This window comes from Cucurbita pepo, chromosome LG17, assembly GCF_002806865.2.
Source record: "Cucurbita pepo subsp. pepo cultivar mu-cu-16 chromosome LG17, ASM280686v2, whole genome shotgun sequence".
Lineage (NCBI taxonomy): Eukaryota > Viridiplantae > Streptophyta > Magnoliopsida > Cucurbitales > Cucurbitaceae > Cucurbita > Cucurbita pepo.
The window spans coordinates 4,701,212-4,725,472 of NC_036654.1; the positions used below are offsets into that span (position 1 = coordinate 4,701,212).

Below are 24,261 nucleotides of genomic sequence, written 5' to 3' on the forward strand. Positions count from 1 at the left end.
GGATTGTTGGGAGAGGAGTCTCACATCGGCTAATTAAGGGGGTTCATCATGGGTTTATAAGTAGGAAATACATCTTCATTGGTAGGAGGCCTTTTAGAGAAAACCAAATGCAAATCCATGAGAGTTTATGCTCAAAGTGGACAATATCATACCATTGTGGAGGTCCGTGATTTCTAACAAAAAGGGACCGAACGGTTATTTCTTGAAGCCACCGTGTGAGATCCCACATCAGTTGGGGAGGAGAATGAAACATTCTAGAATGGTGTGAAAACCTCTCTCTAAAAGACGCGATTTAAAGACCTTGAGCTGGAGCCTAAAAGGGAAAAGCTCAAAGAGGTCAATATCTGCTAGTAATGGGCTCGGAATTTAGTCCAAAAGAAAAATGGTGAGGTTTGATTTGTGGTGCATATTGACCATGTCTGCTGTGTCTCCTTCATTTCAAGCAACAAAAGCTGCTGTCATCCTTTTATGACAGTTCCTGCCAATTCTCACATCTTCCCCAAACTGTTGCTTTGCCCCTTAATTGCTTGAAATTTGCCTCAGGTAGGGGCTTGGTAAGCTTTGTAAGTAGGTGCCCAACTGCAGCTTTTTCCCTGACAAACTGGTAATCCTGTGTTGTTGGTTATATGGATTGAGATGGTTTTAGGATTTGAACTTCAATATTTCTCGGTGGAAACATAATCCAAGTGAGATCTGCTGTTGGCAGAGCTTTGATCTAGCCATAGTGGTTTATGTATTGGAGTTTTTCTGTACCTTTCAATGCTCCAATCTTCCTCAAGTTTTGGTTTAAAATCCATTTGGATACTACCATGTTGATGTTGGTGTTGGTGGGATTTTGATGGCTGCCTTCAATGTTTTTTTTTTTTTTCAAGTTTTTTCTCAATTTTAAAATTTTTTTTTTTTTTTTTCAAGTTTTTTCTCAATTTTAAAATCATTTTTTTAGTTCAAGTTTTTTCTCAATTTGAAAATCATTTTTTAAAAGAGTTCATTGAGTAAAAGGACACTGGTGTGTAACAAAATGACTTTTCAAATACCAATGGAAGGCTATTACTTATGAACAAGGAATAATATGATTTTATTGTGAGATTCCGAAGAACGAAACATTTTTAATAAGAGTGTAAAAACCTCTCCCTAGGAAGGGAAGCCGGAAAGAAAAAGCTCAAAAATCTCAAATTTTGCATATAAAAACAAGGTTAAATTACAAATTTAGTTCCTATGAAGAAAGTTACGATTTAGTTTCTAGGCTTAGGATAAAAATTCCTCCTAGATAGTCTATGCTAAGAGATTCATCAAATCAAAAAAACTATTTATGAAGTTTCATCTGGTCGATGAAATCTCAACTTCCTCTAAGAATAAATTCATAATTTAATCTAAAAACAAGCATAGACTTGCATCATCACTCACGTGAAGACTGAAAGCCTGGACTAACGAGAATAAAATTAGTACAAAACCACAAGAAAATGAAGCTGAACAGTATAACATCAAGAAAGACAGACAGCCAAAGTTACATTAGCCAGTATTGAAGTAAACCAGAGACTGAGAAACACAGCCCAAAGTTACATTAGCAACTATTTGAAGTAAGCCCCAAACCAAGAAACAAAAGCCAAAGTTACAGCAAGGGTATTGAAGAACACCTCAAACCTTTAAAACGTCTTTGCAAGTTACAAACACAAGATGCCTGTTGGAAATAGATGGCACGAAAAAGTAACTTCTGTGTATGAGTAGGAAACATGACTAAGTAGTGAGGATGGGAGGGAGGTAGTCAGATTTGGTTCCGAGTATACGTGCTTTGGTGTCGGGGAAGAACTCAAATCCTGGGAGCTCTGTCACATTACCTTCACTGCTTATGCCGATGGGATAGCGGAGGAGGTGACCGGGCAAGTCCCTCTCAAGTGCTTCACTTGAATACATATCCCAATACTTATCAGCAATTCTGTTAACCTTCGAAGCACATTCTTCGCTTTCTGGCCGAAGGAAAGATTCATCAAGCATACCAAGGTGTTCATACCATAGGGACATTCGGAATCCGTGAACTTGACCACGTGCAGGTTCATGGGTTGACAGATGATATGGCTGATAACCGCCCATAGCTATCTCAGAGTCCCTTGCTCCATCCATGGATCTCTGGTTGATATTGGCCGATCCAACAATTATGTACTCATCATCAACTGCAGTAGACGTTGAACCCAGTCATTTCATAAAGAAAATCGCACATGTTCAAAAGAAAAAAAAGGAGAATTCGTAGGAACAAAAATAGATACAGGGCATTGCTTACCAATCATCATCTTGGTGTGAACATAAATCATGAAACGCCTGGCCTGCTGGGCTTTCATGTAATCGGAATCCTCCTCTGGTGCCTCTGGAGGTTCATATTCTCCAGACCTCTTCACTTCCCGATTGCCAAGACAGAAGAATGTCAAGTAGTTACGGGGGTCCTCCTCGATACCGTTATCTCTAAGAGCCTGAATCACGTCTTTATACATCATTTCAAATGTCCTCCTCTGCCAATCTAATATTGCCTGAACCGATCCACTTTCTGGTATTCCTTCTGGCCACATTGGGACAACTACATAGACAGTGAACCTTTCTCCTGCTGCAATCTTACTTACGATCTTAAGGGAAAGCTCTCTTGGGATACAGTGCAAGGCTCCAATATCCTCAGGCTTGATATCCTCAGGAGACCATCCAAAACAACTTCCAAGGAAATATTGGTTTTCAATGTAAATAAAATTCTTAGCCCGCCGAATAGCATTAATGTAAGCGTCTTGAATACTTCGATCAATAATGTTATCTTTCCCACTAACTAGCCCAGCTCTAGCAGCATCTTCGGGGGTCTCAGGAAAGCCAAAGGCTGCCCCACCATCTATAGATCTAAACAATTGAACATTCCAGGTTTCATGATCATCTGGGTACATAACAGGAGATGGAGGAATAATTATTTCATCAAGCTCTCGAAGCTGCACAAGGACATCCTTCCCACCTTGTTTCTTCCACCTTTGCTCAAAATTGAATAAGACATCCCAGGCAATGGGCCCTTCAAGTCGGGAATGGATGTCGTGCCAAGGTTCCCTTGGTCCACCTTTTGTTATTAATGCACCAGGAAAGTTGGGTTGATGGAAATCATCGTGATGTGCAGTATCCAATGTCCTGAAGAGGGAATGAAAGGGTGTGTCATACCTGCCATCACAAAGATCAAGGCCACCAACGAAACTCACAATTCTCCTCTTATCCGAATCTCCACTTGGCATTGGGCTATCCACAACAACAATCTTCTGATGGTGAGTGAACATTGTAGAGATTTGTAGGTCTTGAACAATGCTTCCACCATCGTCAGGATTACGAGGGCACAAGATACAGTGGACATCAGTATCTCGAAAGAACTGTTCAGTTTCTTCATCATGAGTAGCCATCAGACCATCCTTCTTTAGTAAACCGACTGATGTTCTGTCATCCCAGACAAGCATAAGAACTCTGACGCCTTCACTTGCTTTCTTCCTAAGCAGCTCACCAAGCATGGTGTCTCCTCCGGGCTTTGACCTCCTTGAGTCTCTTATCAAGGCGATTTCTGTATAAACAGACCATCCTGTGATGTAGATCATGTGTTTTGCATTTTGTATAGCGTCGAAAATATCTTCCCAACATCTGGACGGAGCATAATTCTTTCCTCCAGCAAGAGGTATTTTAGGAACAAAATTATCAGGGATATGAGCATCTTGATACAAAGAGACTTTACAACCTTGTCTCTGTGGGTAATATGTGTAGGGGACTCCAGGAAATTTGTGGCTCCTTATACCACGACCCCAATTGCGATCTTTAGTAACACTGAAGTATTGAAGCTTGACACGGATCTTAGATTCTCCTTCAATCGGATTTTTTTCTTCATCTAAGAGTGGAACCCACCTGTCAACTTCCTCCCCATCTATGATGTCTTCCACCGGTACATATGCACGTCCAATCAAACTTGCACCAATAGGGTTATCATCCTTCACGGTGAAGATAACATTTGATGCCCTATGGGCACAGTAGACGTGAAAAGATTCATACCATCTAGGGTTATGGGGTTCATTTTCCAATTTTCGTGTCCTCCCGACTCTAGCCTTTTCTAAATCTATAGTTGCATATAGTCTGGTAACTCCTTTGCCAATTCCAACCGCCTCCTCAAGGTTTTGCATTAACTGCAATAAATGTTTCTCCATTAATCCAATTGAAAGAAAGAAAAGCAAGAAGATAGGTTTGTAAACGAGAGAGATATTTTAACACATATAAATGTTGACTTGTCTCCAGTAAGCTCATGCTGTTGGAAAGAAGTTTGGTTCACGCCTGAAGAAGGCATTACATTTGCCCCTCTGAAAAATACTTACATGTACGATCGTACATAGTATTTTAAGAGAATGGTTTACATTTACAACGTAACAATCTCTTTGCATGTGCCAGCAGAAGAATATTAAAAAGAACATTTACACGCTGAAAATACAGATCTACCATTGTATAAAAATTGTGTATTATTAATTTGGAGTAAAAAAAAAAAATCATAATTAGCAACATTTCAAAATTCACTTGGTTTTGTGATCAAGTATCAGCATGGAGCAGAAACCTTTTAACTTTGGCAAGAAAATCCTATTTGGTAAACCAAGACGCTGTGGCTTGAAGGGAGTTATGCAGAAGAGCTCCAAGCAGTGGCAAGAGAACAATGAAACAAGCAGACCCAGGGCAAATTTAATTTCATTCAGAAAATTCAGTAACTTTTCAATGAAGAGAAATATGGATTACGCATTGAATATTCAAACATTTGGTGACGGAGAAACTTGTGTATCATTGAACATCTCAAATAATTGAAGAATATTCTTCTGAATCTAAGCTACTTTACCAAAATTTCAAGCGATTCTAATTGTCCAATTTTCTCCAAAATCAGTTCCAGCCACAGATCAGAAAACTTCATCGAAATCACATTCAAACACAAGCACTTTATCCAGAGGAAAAAAGTCAACCATAAGCTCACAGTCAAATTACACACTTGAGAATTAGGAGAAGAAAAATCAAAATTACAAACCGGCAACGCAATAGAATCAGAAATCAACCAAAATACAAAAGAATTTTCCATCGACATGTAGAGATGTACCTTGCTGAAGACGTTGGATCCACCACCAGTATGCAACCTGTCGACTTCATAGATTGTGGCGTGAAGCGTACCGTGAAGCGAAGGACCTTCCATTCTCACCTACACCACCAAAAACAAGTTCAATCCACTTAAGAATCGACCGATTTTGCAGGGAACATAATGAAACAAACTTAGATCATATAAATAACACAAATCAGATACAATAAACGGATCAGATCACACAAACACACACTAACAGAACCTCCAACAACGCGATTCCCTAAGAAAACGATACTGATGGATGAAACAAGAGAAGGAGTAAGAAAATTTACTTGGATTTGCAGAGAGACGCAGTGAAGTCGGAATCTGTGGGGGAGAAGAAGGAAGAAACGAAATGAAGCTCAGACGAGATCAGAATAGATCAGATCTGATTAGTTGGGAATGGAAATAAATATAAAGAATTGAATTGAAAAGAAATTATTGGAACGTGTGAATGAGAGAAAGTCAAGCGACATGAACGATCCGCTAAAGCAGCTCAAGTAAAGCTCCTCAAACTCCCCCACGAGGAGACGGTGAACGCGGGATCGGCGAGCCGTGTGGATTTCATTTTTTTAAATATCTTTTAAAAAGATAAAACAAAAATAACTTTTTCATTTCTTTTCTTTTCTTTTCTTTTTGTCCCTATAATTTAATAAATCTAATTAATTAATTTTAATTTCATTTCTATATATGATCTTGAAATTCATTTTTAATCCGTCTAAGAAATAACCAATTTATTTGAGGGATAAATAAAAATTAAGAAATTCAAATATTTAGAAATTAAGAGACAAATAAAAATTAAGTTTTAATTCTAGGGATAAAAACGTCTTTTAGGCCTTTTTTTTTTTTTTTTTTCTTGAGAATTTAGGGAGAAAGGCATTTAAAAAATTAAAATAAAATAAATCTAATTATATTTTGGGAAAAAATGATTAATTTTATGTGTTTGCAACCGTGTCGGTACGCGTAAGCCATTCATAAATGGAAAGTCTTTTTCAATTTTTGTCTTATTTATTGGGATATTTATTGCATTCCAAACCGATATATTTCATATTCATATAAAGGATAAAAAAATTATAATTATGTATTTTCAAATATAGAATAATTAAATTATTAATAAAATACAAATTAAAATTGAATTTGTATTTAAATATAATTTCAAAGCTCAAATTTCTGTTATATATTTATAAAATAATTTATCGTGTTTCATTTGTTCTTTCTCGAAGAACTAAAATATTATTTTATGTATTAAAAAATTGCTAAAATTAATTTAATTGAAATTTTATTTTAAGACCCTTCTCCTTTTTATCAAACGTTTTAGATTATTTTCATTAATTAAATTTTTAACATAAGCATAAATATTATTATAAATAAATAGATAATGGCTTTAAAAAGTCACTTATTATCTTTAGACATTTTTAAAAAATTATTTTAGTGTATAAACCNATTATCTATTTATTTATAATAATATTTATGCTTATGTTAAAAATTTAATTAATGAAAAAAAATAAATATATGCTTATAGGATTTATATTTTGAAACTAAATTATATTATTTTTTAAAATTTTAAAATATCAGCTTTCATTTCTAAAATTTTAAAAAATAATAATTCCGTTTCTTGCTTTTTAAAATGCCTTTTTTAACTTAATTTTTTTAAGAAAATCACATTCAATAAATAATTACTACAATAATAATTTTATTATTAAGGCAAAAAAAATTATATAGAAATTGTGAAAATAAAAGGAAGGAAATAATTAAATATATGGTATTTATCATTTCCCCTTGTGGGCAATTCAGTAATTTTGCACTTCCTGGAAAAAGTACCTAATTTAACGACCATCCTAGCAAGAAGGGTTCTTAGCCATTCTTTGGCTATTTCTCCTTTCTTTCGCTCACTCTAACAACTGGTGCACAATAGCATCCGTCGTCGCCGACGCTATTGTGCACTCTTCCCCTCCGCCGCGCAATGGGGAAGAGGTCGCCGCCGGGCGACATCGAGTCCATGTCCTATGAGGTCCGAAAGCCCCTCTCAATGCCGCCCCCGCCGAGCTATTACCCTCCGCCTCCCAAGCCCTGGTTCCCATGGCTTGTGCCTCTCACTTTCCTGGCCAATATCGCCATGTTTGCTTTCACATTATATGAAAACAATTGCCCCGCAGCCATCGGCGGCAACCGCTGCCTCTTTTACCCTGAGCTCGGCCGGTTCTCCTTCCAGCCATTTCAGGAGAACCCCCTCCTCGGCCCTTCCATCACCACGTAAGAATCCATTGATTTGGGTGTTCGTCTAATCGAAAAATTAGCATATGGGTTTTGTAAATCTCGATGAAATTGGACGACCCATCAAGAGAAAACATGATTTTTGGGGGAAATTTCTGGTTTTAGCATAAGGGGAAGAACAGAGGAACAGAAGAACAGGGGAGTTTTGTTTGATTTTTGTTTTGTTCTTTGTTTTTTGCAGTTTGAAACGATATGGGGCATTGGATAAAGAAGCAGTAGTGGAACATGGCGAAGGGTGGCGCTTGGTTTCGTGTATGTGGCTTCATGCTGGTGTTATTCATTTACTTGCAAATATGCTCAGCCTGCTCTTCATAGGAATTCGGCTCGAACAAGAATTTGGATTTTGTAAGCATTTTGAACACTGTAAACTGCTTTTTTTTTTTTTTTTTTGAGTGTTGATTCATAGTTTCACTTTGAACACTCTACTCTACAAACATATGTAGTTCAAACACTAAGAACAAGAGGGAGGGAGAGATTTTGCCTGTGTTTTTAGCCAGAGTTTTGGATGATTTCGTATCAGAAAGTGCTTTTAAGGGGGAAAACACTGTTTATGTGCTTCGCCTAGAAATATTTAAGGGTTTTTTTTAGTGTTTTTAGAATTTGTTAAGTTACTTTGATTGTTTAGTACAAGAATTTTGAAAAGTGATTTTATATCAAGTATGCCTAAGTTCACCGCTAGTAGATATTGTTCGTTTTGGCTCGTTACGTATTGTTATTAGCCTCACAGTTTTAAAAATTGCTATTAGCCTCACAGTTTTAAAACGCGTTTTTTAGAGAGAGGTTTTCACACCCTTATAAGGAATGTGGAGCCTTCTTCAATCGAAATCCACCCCAAAGGGGTGGATTGTAAGATCTCATGTCGTTTGGGGAAGGGACTAAGCATTTCTTATAAGGGTGTGGAAACCTCTCCCTAACAATTTTAAGGGTGATACATAACGAGCCGAAGTGGACAATATATACTAGCAGTAGACTTGGGGCATTATAAATGATATTAGAGTCAAACACCAGGTGGTGTGCCAATGAGGACGTTGGCTCCCAAAGGGAGTGGTTTGTGAGATCGAGGTGGAAACTTTCCCTAGTAGACATGTTCTAAAACCGTGAGATTGACGGCAATACATAACGGGTTAAAGCGGACAAGATCTATTAGCAGTGGGTTTGAATTGTTACAATCAAACATTTGTTAAGCTGATAAATAGACAAGTTGCAATATTGGACAAATATACATAAACTCATCGACATTAAATTTCTTTTCTTTTTCTGTATAAAAACAATACATACTTTTTGTTAAAAACTAATGTGTTGTCAGTTATCTGTCGAGTACGTACGTGTCATATTCATGTCTCGTATCTGTATCCGTGCTTGTTAGAAAATCATGTTTGGTTCTTGTTTTTGGTTTTGGCAGTGAAAATAGGATGTTTGTATGTGCTTTCTGGATTTGGTGGGAGCTTACTGTCATCTCTGAGTATCAATCCATCTGAAAATCCAACCATATCAGTCGGTGCTTCTGGTGCACTTTTTGGGCTTTTGGGCGCTATGCTTTCTGAGCTCATCACAAATTGGACAATATATTCAAATAAGGTAACCAAAAAGATGCAAAGAATCCTCTTTCCATTCCATCTTTCCATATTATATTGGGACCTTATGGCTTGTTTGTCATTGATACTCAGTGTGCAGCCTTCATATCTTTGATTCTGATCATTGCCTTAAACCTGGCAGTCGGATTCATACCTCACATCGACAATTCAGCACACATCGGAGGCTTCGTTTCGGGCTTTCTCCTCGGCTTCATCCTCCTTATCCAACCGCAGTTCGGATACGTTAACCATAAGTACATCCCTGCAGGGGCTGATGTGAAACGTAAATCCAAGCACAAATGTTATCAGTACTTTTTGTTGATCGTAGCTCTAATCCTCTTGATTTTCGGGTAAGCGAAACCGAAGCGACGGTATACTTTCCTTGTAGCTCGAGTTTTTTCTCGTAACTTATGTAATTTTTTCAGATATGCTTCTGGGTTAACAAGGCTTTACAAAACTGGTCCACAAGTATTGGAAAGCAACACTTTCTGAAGAGGCTGATGGGAAGCATAAGTACTTTGATTTGGTGATCGTTTGGCTGAGGAAAGTTTATAAGATTTTCCTTTGAAAGTGTAATTTAAACGATAAAATCATAATGTGAAGTTTAACTTCTACTCACTCGCAGCAGTAGAAGAATTGTATGTAGAAAATACCCACTTCTCCTTTTGTTTTATAGATCTCCTTTTGTTTTATAGATCTCTGTTCCTTAATCTCTAAAGATCCACACTTTTCAAGCAATGCAATGGAGAACGTTAGAGATTATAGAGGACAAATTTTTGCTCGATGCTTCATGTTTCCTTAGATGCTTTGCCTCGGAGATTATCGTCGATCAAAAAAATCTGAAGTTCTCAAAGATCTAAGTTTAAGTTAATCAGGAATAAAAGAGTTATAGAGCGATTGTGACAAATGGTGACCGCTTTTAAAGGATGGATCTTCATTTTTAAGCAATCAGAAGGCATATAAAGTCCTTATGATCTATGGTTTCCAAGATTAAAGCAACCAATTGAATGACATCACAGAGAAAAAGATTAAGAATGAAGTAGCATATTCCTGTTCAATGGCTGTAATCAAAACGATCCTTGTCTATTCTATCAAAAGATGGGTTACAATTTTAACTGGAACAGCATGTACTCAACATGGAAAACTTCGTTTACTAAACACGAGGAAAAATGATACCAAAATGAAAAACCCGAGGTTCTCGAGCTCAGAGTTTGAACTCACAAAAGCAGTCGGACAATGCAGATCCCCTGCCCATGACGAAATCATCTCTATGAGCCTTCCACAATGCTTGATTCAGCTCCTTCCCTTTCAGACCATTGTAAGTGAACTCTGCAAAAGCTCGTCGACTTAAAAACAATGTCCTCTGCTTTCCGTTGAATGCGCGCATTGCTGCGACCATCTTGTCCATATTTCCAAAGAATGTTGCTACATAAGAATCACTATTAATAGACACATAATAATCCAGTGCAGCTTTTGTGTTACCATGCATGTTTGAGAAATCGTCGCTACTGAGGAAACTAGACTTGGTTACTACGTTGGTGTACACTGATGTAAAGCCTTCCATTTCCATCAAACCATCACCAGCAGCCAAGTAAATATTTGTATTAGTTGGAATATGGAGTGCTTGAAATATGAGGGCTGTCTCACGAGGGGTGAGAGGACATTTCCCTCGCTTTCTCCATATTTTGGCTAACTCTCCGGTCCATGGTTTCCTATCTACCCGAGCGGCCTCAATTGCTTCTAGAGAAGCAGTAGAAAGTCCTTGATATTCACATTGGCTGTAAGCCACCATATCTGGCTCGAAACGAAGATGAAGAGAGAGAAAGGGCTTTGGTATCGCTTCCAAAAGTTTCTTGGCTTTCTCCTCCACGGGTTTAGCAAGGCGCAAAGCATTGTAACAAGCTTGACATAGGGCAGCTTTTGCATACTGAGGATACCTGTAAAAGAATTTTGGGAGGAAAATATTTAAGAGCATTGCCACAGACTAAGCGCATCACTGAAATTAGAGAACTACAGCAAAGACAAAGAAGATAGCAAAAAAGAACTCCTGTACAACATTGCACACACAATTGAAACTGAAACGAGGTAGCTGTCAATGCTTTGGATGCCAATCGGGGCGTTGTTCTATCATGGTACTGACCTAAACCAAACCAAAAGGACGAATAATAAAGAATACTACAACTCTGAAGTACCTATCCCTTCTCTGGCTCATTGCTGGAGTTATTGAAATATAATGATGTTCCAGCAGGGATGGTAGGACACTTTCAATATAATCGAACTGTCCTTTGCGTTTACTACAATCCACATGATGAGGCTCTTTGGACGCGAACTCTGGTGGCAACTCTTTAACAACTTTTACATAACCATTCATCTGACTAATAAAATAGTCAACATCAAATACATCTGCAAAACCACTGGAAAAAAAAGCAGCAAGGTTAAACCACATGCAAGCAGCTTATAACATTTTCTTTAGTGAGTGGAAAATGTATTGGAGTATTTTGACACCCAGAAGTCAGTAAATGAACATGTTCGATAGCATCATAAGGAAAAACCCAAGTTAAATAAAATTACCATTTGTGAATAAAAAGTTGCAGGTAGGTCTATGCATGAAATAGAACATGGAAGGCAAGTGAAAAGATATTGGCATTAATTACCTTGATTCATTCCAATATGCAGCCACTTCAAACTTTGGCAGAACCAGAGTAGCATTCAACAGCCGTGCTACGCCAACTCCATCACACAACTGCACACATGATAAAGAGTGTCAGCTTTTAGCTAGAAAGCTTTAACCATGTAATGAACAAAGTTAAATTACAAATATAGAAAAACCATTGAATATTACATCTCTTCTCATCTGATTGAGCCCACCATAGCAATCCACGCGTATATATCCATTGCTATCAGCAGGCAGAGCTGCAGCATTTCAACAAAAAACCAATCCAAATGTCTGCAATGAAAGCCAATTAAAACTGACTCAGACTATCAAAACCTATCAGAATCCCCCCAACCCTTGTTACAATCTAACCATTTTTCCTAGTACAACATAAAGTCCATATAACCTTTTATATCTTATTACATGCATATTGTCTGCTGTGAATTCCTACTAAAGAATTTCCCAGTACCCAAATCATCATAATTCGTCCAAAGGTTGTGGCTTACAAATTAAGTAAACTTGCTATTCCATTATAGAAAAAAAGTTGAAAAGACAGAAAAACATGAGAGTAAACAAGAAGTTGTCGCCAGAAATCAAATCAGTTTACCAGGTCGGTGACCTTGAAGCCACCACTTGCAAGGACTCCACTCTGCTATCCTTCGAAGACTCCATATATCCGTGTAGCCTCTGCAATTAAAATTGGATCAATTTAATCTTCTGTAGTGTAGAAAAACTATGTCAAGTCTTTCAGCTGAAACTGCTAATTACACTCTAGATTTCACAAAAAGAACTAAAAAAAATGGCACCATTGAGGAGGAATGAGAGGTAGGGGGGACGATACACGACAGAGCCTCTATCCTATTACTAGATCTGAGACGAAGAAAACCTTATTTTAACTTCATCTCGTGAAATTCCACTCAAGATCCAATTTCTTTATGATTTCTCCAACTCTCAATGCAACCACACAGTACAAAGCAAGCAACATAAACTAATTAAGAAAGAAACACAAGTACATATTCTCAAATGATGCAAGATCAAGCAGGATTTTCACTATTTCTTCGGGAAAAAAACGCCAATATCGAGCAATTTTTTCATTTTAATTGCAGCTTTCAAATTCATGATCATCCAATGATATACTCGAAGTCAGAACATAAACATAATGAAAAAGGGAAAGTAAAGCGCACCGTTGATGAGCAGAGGAGACTGAAGCGCCGGGGAAAAGCGAAGAGGACGGCGACAAGAGAAGCACCGCCAAGGTCAAACAAAGACCGACAACAAGAACGCTAAAGAATGGCTTCACTGAGACAATAAACATTTCAGATCCAGCAAAGCCTTCTTCCTCACCGTCCACAAGAACGGATCTAGCCCAAGATGTTCTTATTCGAAAAAGAAAATTGATCGGAACTCAAAACGGTCCATATAAACCGGAAGATTTCTTTTCCCACAACTTTATTATTTTTACTTTTTTTTTTTTTTTTTCCTTTTTACAAAATTATTTATTTGCTCTTATTCATTTTTTAAATATTCTATTCTCTTTCAATTTTAAACATTTTTTTAATTTCTTTTCAAACTTTAGAATGGCCAATCAAATTGAAATTAAAAAAAATATATATATATATAGATTTATAAAGAATTGGGTGTGGTGTGGGTATGTCAAATAGTTGAATTTTCATAATTTCTTTTTTTTTTTAATATATAAATAACAAAGTTTCTATTGGTTTTTTACCCTTTTAATTCGACTACCGGGTACCATGAAACACCGCGGTAAAATCCCACATCAGTTAGGTCGGTTGGAGAGGAAAATAAAACACTTTTTACAAGAGTGTAGAAATTTCTCTCTAGCCGACGCGTTTTAAAACTTTAAAGAGAAATTCAGAAGAGAAAGCCCAAAGAGGAGAAAAAATCCAAAGAAGTCTGGTTACGATGGTGTTGCGAAGGGGGCTAAATTTCTCCAGTTTTCTTAGCAGAACAAGAAATAAGAACACGAAAATAACTTACATTCAGAAACCACCCACCTAGGCAACGTGATTTCCTGCAACAAACTGTACCAAAAGAGAGAGAAAAAGAAGAAGAAGAAGAAGAAGTACAGCATACAATTCTCCTCCTCCTATAGCATTCATTCAATTTGTCTATATTCTCAAGCATGTAATGTAAGGTAAAAATAAAAACAACAGAGGGTTAATGGCTTGAGTGGCTCTTTGATTTCTGCAGAACTTCCTTCAAAACTACAGCTATTCTTTGGGCCATGTGCTGTTCCAGAAACATTTGCCTCACCCTCTCGTATCCTTTCTTTCCGATTGTCAGCCTTCTCTCGACGTGTGTCGCTAACTTCACGATGCTCTGTGCCAGAGGGGTCACGCCTTCTTTCCCTGCAGGATGTAGCAAACCCGTCGTTCCGTTCACTACAATCTCCATTGTTCCTCCCGCAGCCGTTCCCTATACATATATATATATATATTGGGAAAATAGATGGAATTCAGCAGATAATAAGATCAAATGCACAGAGCAGTAACATTTTTAGAAGTTTTCTTTGAAGGAGGTGGAATTGGAAAAATGTACTGCAAGGTAGACAGCTTACCAGCACGGGCAGCTGAAATGCCATTGCTTCAATCGTTATCCTTCCAAAGCATTCTCCCCTCCCCTACACATTTACAGTAAATTCGAGCTTTGATCTAATAGGTTTCGTTCTTGGAAATAAACAGGGAAAAGTGGATATATATGGTTCCAATACACACAATATAAATCAAAGACCATGACATTATACTCGATGACCAAAAGTTTAATCAAATTACAACATATTTTACTACCTCCCATTACAGTCTAGTTCTAAATGCTGGTTTCATTGATAGCCAAAGGTTTAGTAAGGTAGAAATAGGAAGTCACTTAACATTGAATTGAAATGTTTCTTTTAAAAACTGACGTTTGGTGCAAGATAGAGAAGAGAACAAATGAATCAAGTAACGTTAGCATAAGAAAAGTACTACATTACTATAATTTACCATCTAAAAATGGAAAGACGAGCAATGAAACTAGCGGTAACATACACAAATAATCTCACAGTTTCTCGCACGAGTTCGTAAACAGTTATAGTAGTACCTGGGAGTTTTGAACAAGAACATCAATAGAAGCTAGATAAGGAGCCACAGACAGGGTTTTGTTGACGAAGTGAACACGATCCTGAATTTTGTTCTGAACGACAAAGTTGCGTAGTTCTGTTTCAAACTTTGTGTGAGCACTCATGTCACTGCCAACTACCACTGCATGTATCCTTGGTACCCGCAGCTTTTTATCTTGGATCATTCGCAAGCTCTGATGAAAGGCTCGGAGAAACAAATCCTGACCTTTCCCCCGTGAAACACCTAGAATCACATCGATTATGTGTTGCAATACACTTCATATTAATACACTTCTTTGAAAATTAAGTCGAAGAAAAACCAAATTAGTTCACATTATATAGAACTGCATCTTCAAAGAGGCTTTATTCTATTTCATTGTTGCAGCTGGAGGAAATAAGTTTCCCAGGACTTGACAAATTAAACAACAGAGAGCATCTCATATACAGGAAGAGAATCATATTATTCTGGAGGAAAAAGTTTGTTGTTAATTGAGAGAAATTCTATATTCTAAAAAACGGTGACTGACCCTTCAATTTTTTTTTTTCAATAGCTAACAAAATTTTGTATAGGAACAGAAAATGTCAAATATGCCTTGTCACACAAACAAATAAAAAAAATAGACAAACCAACCTAGTAATAGATAAATGAAGAAGCTAATGTTGCAGAAGCATATCATCAGAAAAATGAGCTTACTATTTATAATTGCAAACAATATATCTTCATTCCGAACTCCAAGTGACTCACGAATATGCTCTCGAAGAACCCTCTTGGCCACATTATTTTCAGCCACTTCCATAAGGTCTTTACTATTTCCAAGATGCACGACATAAGTTTCAGGCATTTTAATTCTGGAAAAAATAAAGATAAGAAACTTTTTAGATTATGACCAAAGGATTTAGGAGAGTATACAAACTGCAGTTGCAAAACAATCAAAATACTTCAAGCACACACGTAGCGTGAGGAGAGATCTGAATTATGACTTGCACTATATTTTTAAGCAAAAACATACGCCTCATGAAAATATGTAGGTCCTCAAGAGTTGGCTATCAAACCACCGTCGTTAAAATTTTCCTCACAGCTGGGGTAACTTTCAACAGCCCAGGGAAAAAAGGTGGACCAGTAGTCCTTGATAATACAAATGATAGAAATAAGTACCTAGTGGAACATTTTACACTTCAAGATCAAACAAAAAGATTTCCATAGAACATGCATGTTTTAGAAATAAATCAAGATGTGGAATTGATAAAAAGGAAACAGAAATGAGATAACACCTAGCTAGCTTACAATTATACTAGTGAAAGCATCGACTATTAACGATGAAAATTCTCGTATCTTTATTGAGATCATACCCTAATCGTTCCCGCGTTCTGTTTTGCCAGTATTCTGCAGTTGTATGTGAATCAATCATGGCACCAGCAACAAAAGGGAGGTGCTTCACATACTCAACTTTGAAATAGTTCCCACGCATCTCGTGAATCCACCACAGAACCTTCGGAAGAACACGGGGAACATTCTCCTTGAGAACAGCATCCAACCATTTTCCAGCAACAGCAGTGTTCAGAACAACCAAATGAGCTTTTAGAGCAATATCAATAGCTTCTTGTCCCTTAGCGGATAATACCTTAACGTCAAAAATCTCATCCTCAGTCACCAAAAAACAAGTGAGCATTCTTGTAAAGAAGAAAAGACATAATACACTATCAACTATAGAACATGTACAATTTGCTAGTATTCCAGTAATTTCGACGAAGTAGCTAACATAATCAATACCAGGATCATTGATTGTGAAATAAACAATAACATGTTAAAGGGCAAAGCAACTAATTATGGAAGCCAAAGTTAAATCCTCGATTTCTATAGCATTTCTCAACATAACCAACGATTGTTAATTTAACAATGTTGCAAGAAATTTATGATCAAGTGCAGAAAATTTGAAAAAATGAATATAACCTGCACTCCTCGATCTAACATCTTGCGCTCCAAACTGTATACTACTTCATCAGGCTCCGAGGTCATTTGATTAGTGATCCAAACAACTTGAGTACCGACACCTCTCAACAAAAAAGCAAGCTCCATGAGTAGAAGAGGCCCACCTGTACCCAAACTAAAAGCTCTTAGTCAAATTTCCATAAAATTTCCTTCCAACAGCAATAGCTGGGGAAGTTCCAAAGAAAACACAATTCCAATAATACCAGAAAGAGAGAGTTCATGGGAGACCAAGAGGACGAGCTTCGACTTCATGAAATCAAGAGGATTCGGAGCTTTTCTCTCGATTTGAGAGGACCGAATCTGAGAGTCGATACCCTTTTCTTCCACAAAACCTCTATTCCCATCACCGCTACACGAATCAAACGTAGTCCGCATAATAAAAACCGTTGCCGTGGAAATGGAAACCAGTGCCAAGATCATCAACGGCCATCTCTTCTTCGTCATTGTAACAGTTAAAAACGGACGTTTCATCATCCGTATCGCACGAGATTGATCGAAACGGCGTGAATTCGATTCAACTCGCATAAGCTAATCGCAATTCAGCGAAAACTCTCGATTCACAAAACAAATTAGCACAAAGAAGTGGAAAAATGGAATGAACAATCGAAAATCTTGCAAGAGGGGAAAGAACCCCATAAATTCAACCAAGTAAAACAACAACCTGGTGAATTGCAAATGACCAATCGAACTAAATTTAAGAGGTGGAAGGAAGATAGCTCATTCCTCCATTTCACCACAAAAGTACAGTAACGCGAAATCAGTGATGAAGAAGAAGAAGAAGGGAGAAAACTCCAAAGAAAAACGGCTCCGCCACTGCATGTGCAGACCAGTTTAACTTCAAGTTCAGTGATTGATTTGCAAGAACGACACCCCAGACAGATCCAGGGCAAAAAGAGGGCTAAAACTCAAATAATATTAATATTAATAATAATAATTATTATTATTATTTATTATTATTTGACGACAATGGTTACGAGGATAGAGTGATTAATAGAAATATTTATAATTTTAGTATTAAATATATTTTCAAAATTTACAAGGGAAGGGCTCATAAAAGCTATATTTTAAAAAAAGGTCCCTAAAACCAAACAGATTCCTTCCTAAAATGTAATTAATAATTACTAGAGGGGTCTTTCAATATGATCCACCAAACCCAAAAAAAGAAATAAAATTCAAAAGTGGGTAAGAAAATAATTCAAAAATTAAAATCTCTTTCTATTAGTATAAGAACTTGAATTAAAGTGTTACATTAAAATCCCTTTCCTTATTTGGAAAAATCCAAACAAAATTACATTTATTTGCAATTATATCCACAATTTTCCAATAATATCTATTATACCCTTTTTTTTTTTTTTTTTTTATATATACATGTATATCAAAGTTTCAAACTACAAAATCATGCAACATATTTGAGCTTGGGAGCCTGCATTGGAAATCTTGTGTCTCAAGCTCTATAGAACCGACCATTCTATTGTTACTACTTCCGAACATGCCAAATTCTTCGCCTTCGCAATGCTTCAGCTCCAGTGCTAGTGAAACGTCTCCGTCGACCAAGAAGTTACTCGGCTTGATCATGTCGTCGGTAGAACACGGACAGTAGAGAACTCGCTCGTTGTTGCTGGCTGCTGACTTCGTGTTGTCGTGTAACTTGTCTCCTGACCTGTCCTCGGAGAAGAGTGAGTTGTTGTTCCATGATGGTTTGGATGCGTTTTCTGGTGAGGATTTGATGTCCATGTTAGTGTCTCCGAATTCTTCTTTGTACATCTCTTCGACCATCGGTTTCCATAGCCGAACACGCGCGTTTATGAACCAGTTTGCAACCTAAACGAACCGAATTGAAGGTATTAAGAGTTTGTACAAATAGAGGGTGCGAAAAATCGAGTTTTAGGTCCAGGATTGAAGACATTACTTGGTTTCGAGTCAGGCCAGTTTGTCTTGCTAGCTTAAGTTTCTCTGTATCTTTGGGATATCTGTGACAGTAGCCAAAACAAATGGAACAGTAAGGCCTTGGTAAACATGTTGAGAGCCAAGTACTAATAATAGTTAAGAGCGCATACGGATGGAGGAAGTGTTCAAACAGCCAAGCACGAAGAATCGACACGGAGCTTTCGGGGAGTCCTCTTTGAGGCCTCCAACTATGTGACGTGACGCCGAGCTGCTGAAGGGTTCTCTGTTGCCTGAGCTGCTGATCGACAAAGCGGAGACGAGGAATGCCCTCTTGGCCAGAATGTGAAGCATCTTGCTCCCCTAAGGTTCTTCTTGTGGTCTTAATCTGTGCATTGATGGCATCTCGCAGACGTCGAAAGTGACACGAAATAGTCCAATGTGCAAGTGCAGTGTAGAACTCTGCAGCCCCACGGCCCGCTACCAGGTCGAACGACGACGCTAAGAACTGCTCTTGTTGGTAGTATTGCTTGTATCTTCGATCGACCTGCAAAACGTTTGATCGAACCAGTTGGGAAACACACCAACCAAACATGTATACAAAAACAATCCTTAACAGCTAATGAAACAACAATAGCAACTTCAACAAATGTCAGCAAGTTTTTATAGCAACAACAGGAAAGATCATCATGAAAAGACATGCAACAAAAATGAAACACAAACACTGATGCTAGAACATCAAGAACCGGTTGGCTTACCTCACCCAACAAGGACAACAGCTTCGAGTTTTTGTTCTTCAAGTCCTGTCGTTCAGTAGGCGATAGATCACCGGACGAGTTCGCAAGCAACAAATCCGTCGCATCGGAACACATCTCCCCAGTCAGATCATTAGAACCTTTGAGTTTCTTAGACTTCAACTCCTTCAAAGCTTCCCCAATGCTAACAACTTCATCAAGCAACTGCTGTGCAGCTTCAACGTATATCGAATTCGAAACCAAATTCGCAGCAGCAACCGACATATACATACCATTTTTCGCATCAGACATACACAGTTTCGGATTCGACCTTTGCTCAAAGATCGAAGGAGGTGCACAGATAAATGAAGAAGGCAAGGCACGGGTCTGATATTGGGAAGGAAATGAAGGCAATGAAACAACAGAAGGTAAGTGTGTGGAAAGGCTAAGAGAAACACCCTGACATTGAAAATTTGAGTGATCTAAAATTCCCACAACCGGTGGAATGAAACCCATTTCACCATTACTTCTATCTCCCACAGATTCAACATAATTTGAAGAAACCCCAGAAAAAATCTCAGAGTAATCACCGCAAGAAGGGTCTTGATGATTCATAAACATCATCAAATTCGCAGAACAGAGCAGCTGTTCTTGACAGGAAGAACCAAGTTTTTGGTCACCCAACGTGGACTCTCTTGGATTGCTTAAACTAGGAAAATATGTCATCTGAATGAAAAACAGCTCTTAATCTTCCAAGAATCATGGCCCAGCAAACCAACAGAGACTGATCAAACAAACAAGAGATTCAAAAGAAAAACACATGAAACTGATGAAGCAACAAAAGAAGCAAGAGAATCAAAAAGTTCCCAAACAAAAGAAACAAACAAAACCCACTTTCATAAAGAAGTTCATCAGTAGATTCTCAATCAAAGAATCAAAGTTACAGAACACAAAAGAAATGATGCGATTGTAGGGAAGAACCAAGAATTAAGAAGACCCAGATTCCCAAAATGGAGAAAAATCACTAATCCCAAGAGGATTTAAGAAACCCCATTAATATAAACAATCAATAATAATCACAAAACCCCCAAATAAAGACGAAGAACACAGCTTCTTCACTTCTTCTCTCTTCCTCATAATTGGAACAACGACTCCAACACCAACTCGACAAAAAAGCAATAAATTATTAAGAACACATTAAAGAAAAGGAGTATATATTAACGAGAAGCGCAGCACCAACAACTAAGAAATATTTTACAGGTTAAAAGTAAGGGAAGAAGTCATCGTCAATCCCAATCATTCAATGCCTTCTCTCACGTGTGAAAAAAGCTACATACAGAAAGAAAAACAAATAAAAGCCTTAAAACAAAAGGAACAACAAGAAGAAGATGGTGGCGGCTATGCATCGCGATGGTGGTTGGTTGCTTAACCACCAGTTGATAGACCTAAAACCCATTACTTAACCCTTCTTTTGAAGCATAAATTTGTCACCAACCAACCCCTCGCTGTTTCTCTCTCTTTTGGTTAGGAGAATAACAGGGGGAAAGCATCTAATCAAGAACAATGAACCCATGAATCGCATCAATGGGGAAATGTTTTGGGGGTGGGCGGCATTTGAAAAGGGCTAATTAGCTGCTACACGATCGGAAGATTGCGTGAAAAACAATAACAGTGGATTTCGATAACGTTTTGAAAAATCTGCGGTTCCTTCTTCTGATGGTTAAGAATTTGAGATCGATGGTTGAAGCGTCGGTTTCGGGAGAAGGCAGATCTTGTAAAGAAATCCTTAGAAATTCATGCATGTTCTTCTGGAATCTGGATTTCAAGGAAATTTCATAGCAACAGCCAACAATTGGAGTTTAATTCTTAATGAATTCTGTGAATCGTTTCAAATTTCTACAGATTTCAAATGAATTCTGTTCTGAAAAATACTTCTCTGCTCACACCGAGAAGTCCGCGTGTTTCTATATAATTTAAATTTTTAATTAATATTTTCAATTTTAAAAAATTATTATTTTATTTTCATCTACACCCAAATATAAATTAATTGTTTGTTTTTGTTTTAAATCCTTCTCGATTACAAGTTAAATAAAGAATTTTTAAATTATTCTTCGTATTTAAAAATTCAAATTTAAATTTATTTTAAAAACTTTGTTAAAAATGTGAGTGTATTAGTTTAGCTTTAGTTTAGTTAATTAGTTAATTTTGTTAACTAATTTATGATTAGTATTTGAGATTTAATTACAATTTCCAATGTTTTTTTTCCATAATTAGATTTAATATTTAAAACTTTTCATAAAAAAAAAATAAAGAATTTATTATTATTATTACTATAGGTGTTATGACATTAATGGATTTTTTTTCTTCTTTTTTTTTAAATAATTTATTTTCCAAAACCTAGTTTAACTATAATGGATCGAGGCATATTGAGAATGTTGTCCTTAATGAAGAGTGCACCTACTGCATTACTCGACACTCCCATTGTAGTGTCTCGTGCCAAAATTCAGCATGTAACGGTCCCAACAATCGCATGTGATAAGATCTAAAGTGAAGATTATCAATATATTGAATACGTGCAGTTATTCACTTTTAAATCGTCTAAGCTCAACTTTTAATTTCATCAAATTAATTTTTAAATTTAAATATTAAAAAAAATAAAAATAAAAATCTCTAAAATCAATAATTTTAATAAAATTAAATTTGGCTAAAAAAATTATCCATTAATTAATCTAATGAGAATTATTTTTTAAAGGCTCATTAAAAAAAACTAATTCTAAAAAAGGAAAATTGCAATACTTTTATAAAAAAATATAAAGGTAAATATTAATAAATAAATAAATAAAAGATCCCGTCCATTTTTTTCAAAGTTGGGCTTCTTTTATGGGCTGGGCTTAGGAAAGAAATTATGGATCACACCAACTAAATAATATCTTTAAAAATTCTATAAATAATAAAAATAAAAATAAAATTATAATTTTAGATTTTTATCTCCACTCATTTTTTAACCCTAAGTAAATAAAAAATAAAAAAAGATACAAGCTAGCTGTATAATTATTCTTACCAACGGTAAAATTGCGGAATAAATGATAAAATCACGTTANAAAAAAAAAAAAAAAAAAAAAAAAAAAAAAAAAAACTTAATGGTCGAGAAAAGAATTAGAGGAGATTTTGGGTCAAAGTCGAAATTCAAGTGGTCGCCCTCGTAAGGGTACACATCCTGCATGCGTTATCTACTATTTGTTCAACTCGATTCAATCTCCTTTTAACCTGATTCGAAAAGAAATAGACGAAAATATTATAATGGTCACATACATACCCTTATTGCTACATTTGATTCGTCTATGATAATTTAAGCATTAAAGTTGATGTGGCAAATATCACTCGATGGGAAGCTTTTTCTCTATTTACAGGTTACGTTCTTCTCCCTCAAATAATTTTTACTGTTGTATCATGTGAATATCAAATGCATTATCCAATCCAAAAATTGGCAACAACAAATACTATCACAACATTACTTACTTAAATATAAAATAACTCTCGAGACAATAATTTATATTGGTTTAAGGTTATAATATCATAAAAGTATGGATAAGAAAAATAATTATTGAAACAAAAATTATCCATTACCCAATGTCCCAAGATATTAATAAGGCTAAATTAATTAAATATATATATATATATATGCATAAATTTTGTACTCTATTTAAGAAATAATTCTAAATTTTTAAAAGTTTTAAAAAAATATTTTTAAAACCATTTAAAAAGTTTAAACCTATATTTTAAATAATTTTAAATAAAATATAAACTAGCTTAAATTTTTGTAATTTTCAAAATTTGAATAGTATTTATTATTAATAGGTTACGTAGCATGGAATTAATTGAAAATTTCTTTTCATATTTGCTTGTTAGTCCTTCCAATCTCATGGATTACATATTAACCCTTATCTATTATTTGTCTGATTCCTAATTTTTAAATATTACCAAACAATTAATTCTCCATATTATCAACTATAAATTAATAAAATAATTCTCGATATTGACCTTTTTGGTTTATTTTTTCAATTAACAATATCTCTCCATAATAATTTAATGTCTTTAAATGCTGCCGTTTTTTTTCTTTTATTCAATAAATTACTCTATAACTAAAATAATAAATTTTATAATATGTTCAAAATTTTAGTTAAATTAAAAAAATAAATCAGTTTTAATTTATTAGAACATTTATTATACAAATTTAATTAGTCTAAATTCAGTGGACGAAAATGACCTTTACTGTTGGCCAATTATAAATATTGAAAATTGCCACGTCAAAATTACAGCTAATTGACACCTCAGTAAGTCTTTTTTTTTTTTTTTAAATAACAATAATAATAATTGAATTATCCATTATTTATTTTCGCAATTAATTTCAGTCACAAAAAAAAACACGTGGTTGGAGCATCAGGTCCTACAGAAATAAGCATCCATTTATTGTATCTTAATTTTAACTTTAATTTTAAGATTTTATATTTTTAAAATTTTTAATGCACTAAGACTCAGTAATTTACTCCGTTACAATACTTGTGAAACACGTAGAGACTCTTCTACAAGCTCAGTGAATATCACTCGACTTTCAATCAAATTTGGTAGGGTTTATAGCAAGACTCGGGAGCTCTATTCTAGAAGTTCCGCGAGCTCCAACTTCAAGCCCACATAGACTTACAAAGCTTCGACAAGATTTGGTAGAGTTTATATTAGGATCTGAGAGAGTATCTAAAACACATAAAAGACTACCCATAAAGGTTTCTTTCTCCGATTCAAATACAAAACAATTTTTTTAAATATCTGTTACATATGATTATATAAACACGAATCTTTCCAAAATCACGAATCAAAATGAATCTAAAACCCGAAAGAAAAA

General features: G+C 35.9%; 5 protein-coding genes across 8 annotated transcripts; 1 reads left to right on the top strand and 4 right to left on the bottom strand.

Annotated features, from left to right (window-relative positions):
• Positions 1–1,457: 1,457 nt before the first annotated feature.
• On the bottom strand, positions 1,458–5,690 carry LOC111778447 (phospholipase D alpha 1). Its single transcript, XM_023658283.1, has 4 exons — positions 5,431–5,690; positions 5,120–5,218; positions 2,276–4,175; positions 1,458–2,168 (listed from the first exon to the last, which is right to left on the bottom strand). Exons 2-4 carry the CDS (start codon positions 5,210–5,212, stop codon positions 1,735–1,737), a joined length of 2,427 nt encoding a protein of 808 aa, XP_023514051.1. The 5' UTR covers positions 5,213–5,218; positions 5,431–5,690; the 3' UTR covers positions 1,458–1,734.
• Positions 5,691–7,012: 1,322 nt separating this feature from the next.
• On the top strand, positions 7,013–9,660 carry LOC111779069 (RHOMBOID-like protein 5). Of its 2 annotated transcripts, none has more exons than XR_002812641.1 (5): positions 7,013–7,390; positions 7,593–7,756; positions 8,814–8,989; positions 9,128–9,335; positions 9,411–9,502. XR_002812641.1 is itself a non-coding variant. In XM_023659126.1 (5 exons), exons 1-5 carry the CDS (start codon positions 7,101–7,103, stop codon positions 9,475–9,477), a joined length of 954 nt encoding a protein of 317 aa, XP_023514894.1. In that variant the 5' UTR covers positions 7,013–7,100; the 3' UTR covers positions 9,478–9,660. The 2 variants fall into 2 exon arrangements, 1 of the variants encoding a protein (XP_023514894.1); XM_023659126.1 differs by having other exon boundaries at positions 9,079–9,335; positions 9,411–9,660.
• Positions 9,661–10,009: 349 nt separating this feature from the next.
• Positions 10,010–13,039, bottom strand: LOC111778111 (O-fucosyltransferase 13-like). Of its 2 annotated transcripts, none has more exons than XM_023657765.1 (6): positions 12,823–13,039; positions 12,246–12,325; positions 11,828–11,898; positions 11,640–11,728; positions 11,178–11,399; positions 10,010–10,922 (listed from the first exon to the last, which is right to left on the bottom strand). In XM_023657765.1, exons 1-6 carry the CDS (start codon positions 12,951–12,953, stop codon positions 10,190–10,192), a joined length of 1,326 nt encoding a protein of 441 aa, XP_023513533.1. In that variant the 5' UTR covers positions 12,954–13,039; the 3' UTR covers positions 10,010–10,189. The 2 variants fall into 2 exon arrangements, with proteins under 2 accessions (XP_023513533.1, XP_023513534.1); XM_023657766.1 differs by having other exon boundaries at positions 11,828–11,932; positions 12,823–13,023.
• Positions 13,040–13,575: 536 nt separating this feature from the next.
• Positions 13,576–17,663, bottom strand: LOC111778676 (lipopolysaccharide core biosynthesis mannosyltransferase LpsB-like). Of its 2 annotated transcripts, none has more exons than XM_023658635.1 (7): positions 16,947–17,663; positions 16,705–16,847; positions 16,104–16,375; positions 15,448–15,602; positions 14,735–14,997; positions 14,217–14,279; positions 13,576–14,074 (listed from the first exon to the last, which is right to left on the bottom strand). In XM_023658635.1, the coding sequence occupies exons 1-7, from the start codon at positions 17,266–17,268 to the stop codon at positions 13,817–13,819; spliced, it is 1,476 nt and encodes a 491-aa protein (XP_023514403.1). In that variant the 5' UTR covers positions 17,269–17,663; the 3' UTR covers positions 13,576–13,816. The 2 variants fall into 2 exon arrangements, with proteins under 2 accessions (XP_023514403.1, XP_023514404.1); XM_023658636.1 differs by having other exon boundaries at positions 16,705–16,858; positions 16,947–17,086.
• A 344-nt stretch (positions 17,664–18,007) lies between these two features.
• LOC111778198 (BEL1-like homeodomain protein 7) lies at positions 18,008–21,285 on the bottom strand. The gene is made up of 4 exons (XM_023657888.1): positions 19,386–21,285; positions 18,801–19,174; positions 18,653–18,713; positions 18,008–18,564 (listed from the first exon to the last, which is right to left on the bottom strand). Exons 1-4 carry the CDS (start codon positions 20,085–20,087, stop codon positions 18,127–18,129), a joined length of 1,575 nt encoding a protein of 524 aa, XP_023513656.1. The 5' UTR covers positions 20,088–21,285; the 3' UTR covers positions 18,008–18,126.
• Between the last annotated feature and the right edge of the window lie 2,976 nt (positions 21,286–24,261).

Coding starts and splice junctions, on each gene's coding strand:
- LOC111778198 (XM_023657888.1), bottom strand. CDS start 20,087: ATGACATATTTTCCTAGTTTAAGCAATCCAAGAGAGTCCACGTTGGGT. Junction 19,175..19,385: donor TGTTGTCCTTGTTGGGTGAG/GTAAGCCAACCG, acceptor AACGTTTTGCAG/GTCGATCGAAGATACAAGCA. Junction 18,714..18,800: donor TTTGAACACTTCCTCCATCC/GTATGCGCTCTT, acceptor CTACTGTCACAG/ATATCCCAAAGATACAGAGA.
- LOC111778111 (XM_023657765.1), bottom strand. CDS start 12,953: ATGTTTATTGTCTCAGTGAAGCCATTCTTTAGCGTTCTTGTTGTCGGT. Junction 12,326..12,822: donor GTCTCCTCTGCTCATCAACG/GTGCGCTTTACT, acceptor TTTTAATTGCAG/AGGCTACACGGATATATGGA. Junction 10,923..11,177: donor ATGAGCCAGAGAAGGGATAG/GTACTTCAGAGT, acceptor ATTCTTTTACAG/GTATCCTCAGTATGCAAAAG.
- LOC111778676 (XM_023658635.1), bottom strand. CDS start 17,268: ATGCGAGTTGAATCGAATTCACGCCGTTTCGATCAATCTCGTGCGATA. Junction 16,848..16,946: donor CCATGAACTCTCTCTTTCTG/GTATTATTGGAA, acceptor GTTTGGGTACAG/GTGGGCCTCTTCTACTCATG. Junction 15,603..16,103: donor AGAACGCGGGAACGATTAGG/GTATGATCTCAA, acceptor TATTTTTTCCAG/AATTAAAATGCCTGAAACTT.
- LOC111779069 (XM_023659126.1), top strand. CDS start 7,101: ATGGGGAAGAGGTCGCCGCCGGGCGACATCGAGTCCATGTCCTATGAG. Junction 7,391..7,592: donor CTCGGCCCTTCCATCACCAC/GTAAGAATCCAT, acceptor TGTTTTTTGCAG/TTTGAAACGATATGGGGCAT. Junction 7,757..8,813: donor CGAACAAGAATTTGGATTTT/GTAAGCATTTTG, acceptor TGGTTTTGGCAG/TGAAAATAGGATGTTTGTAT.
- LOC111778447 (XM_023658283.1), bottom strand. CDS start 5,212: ATGGAAGGTCCTTCGCTTCACGGTACGCTTCACGCCACAATCTATGAA. Junction 4,176..5,119: donor GATCCAACGTCTTCAGCAAG/GTACATCTCTAC, acceptor CATTTATTGCAG/TTAATGCAAAACCTTGAGGA. Junction 2,169..2,275: donor TCACACCAAGATGATGATTG/GTAAGCAATGCC, acceptor CGTCTACTGCAG/TTGATGATGAGTACATAATT.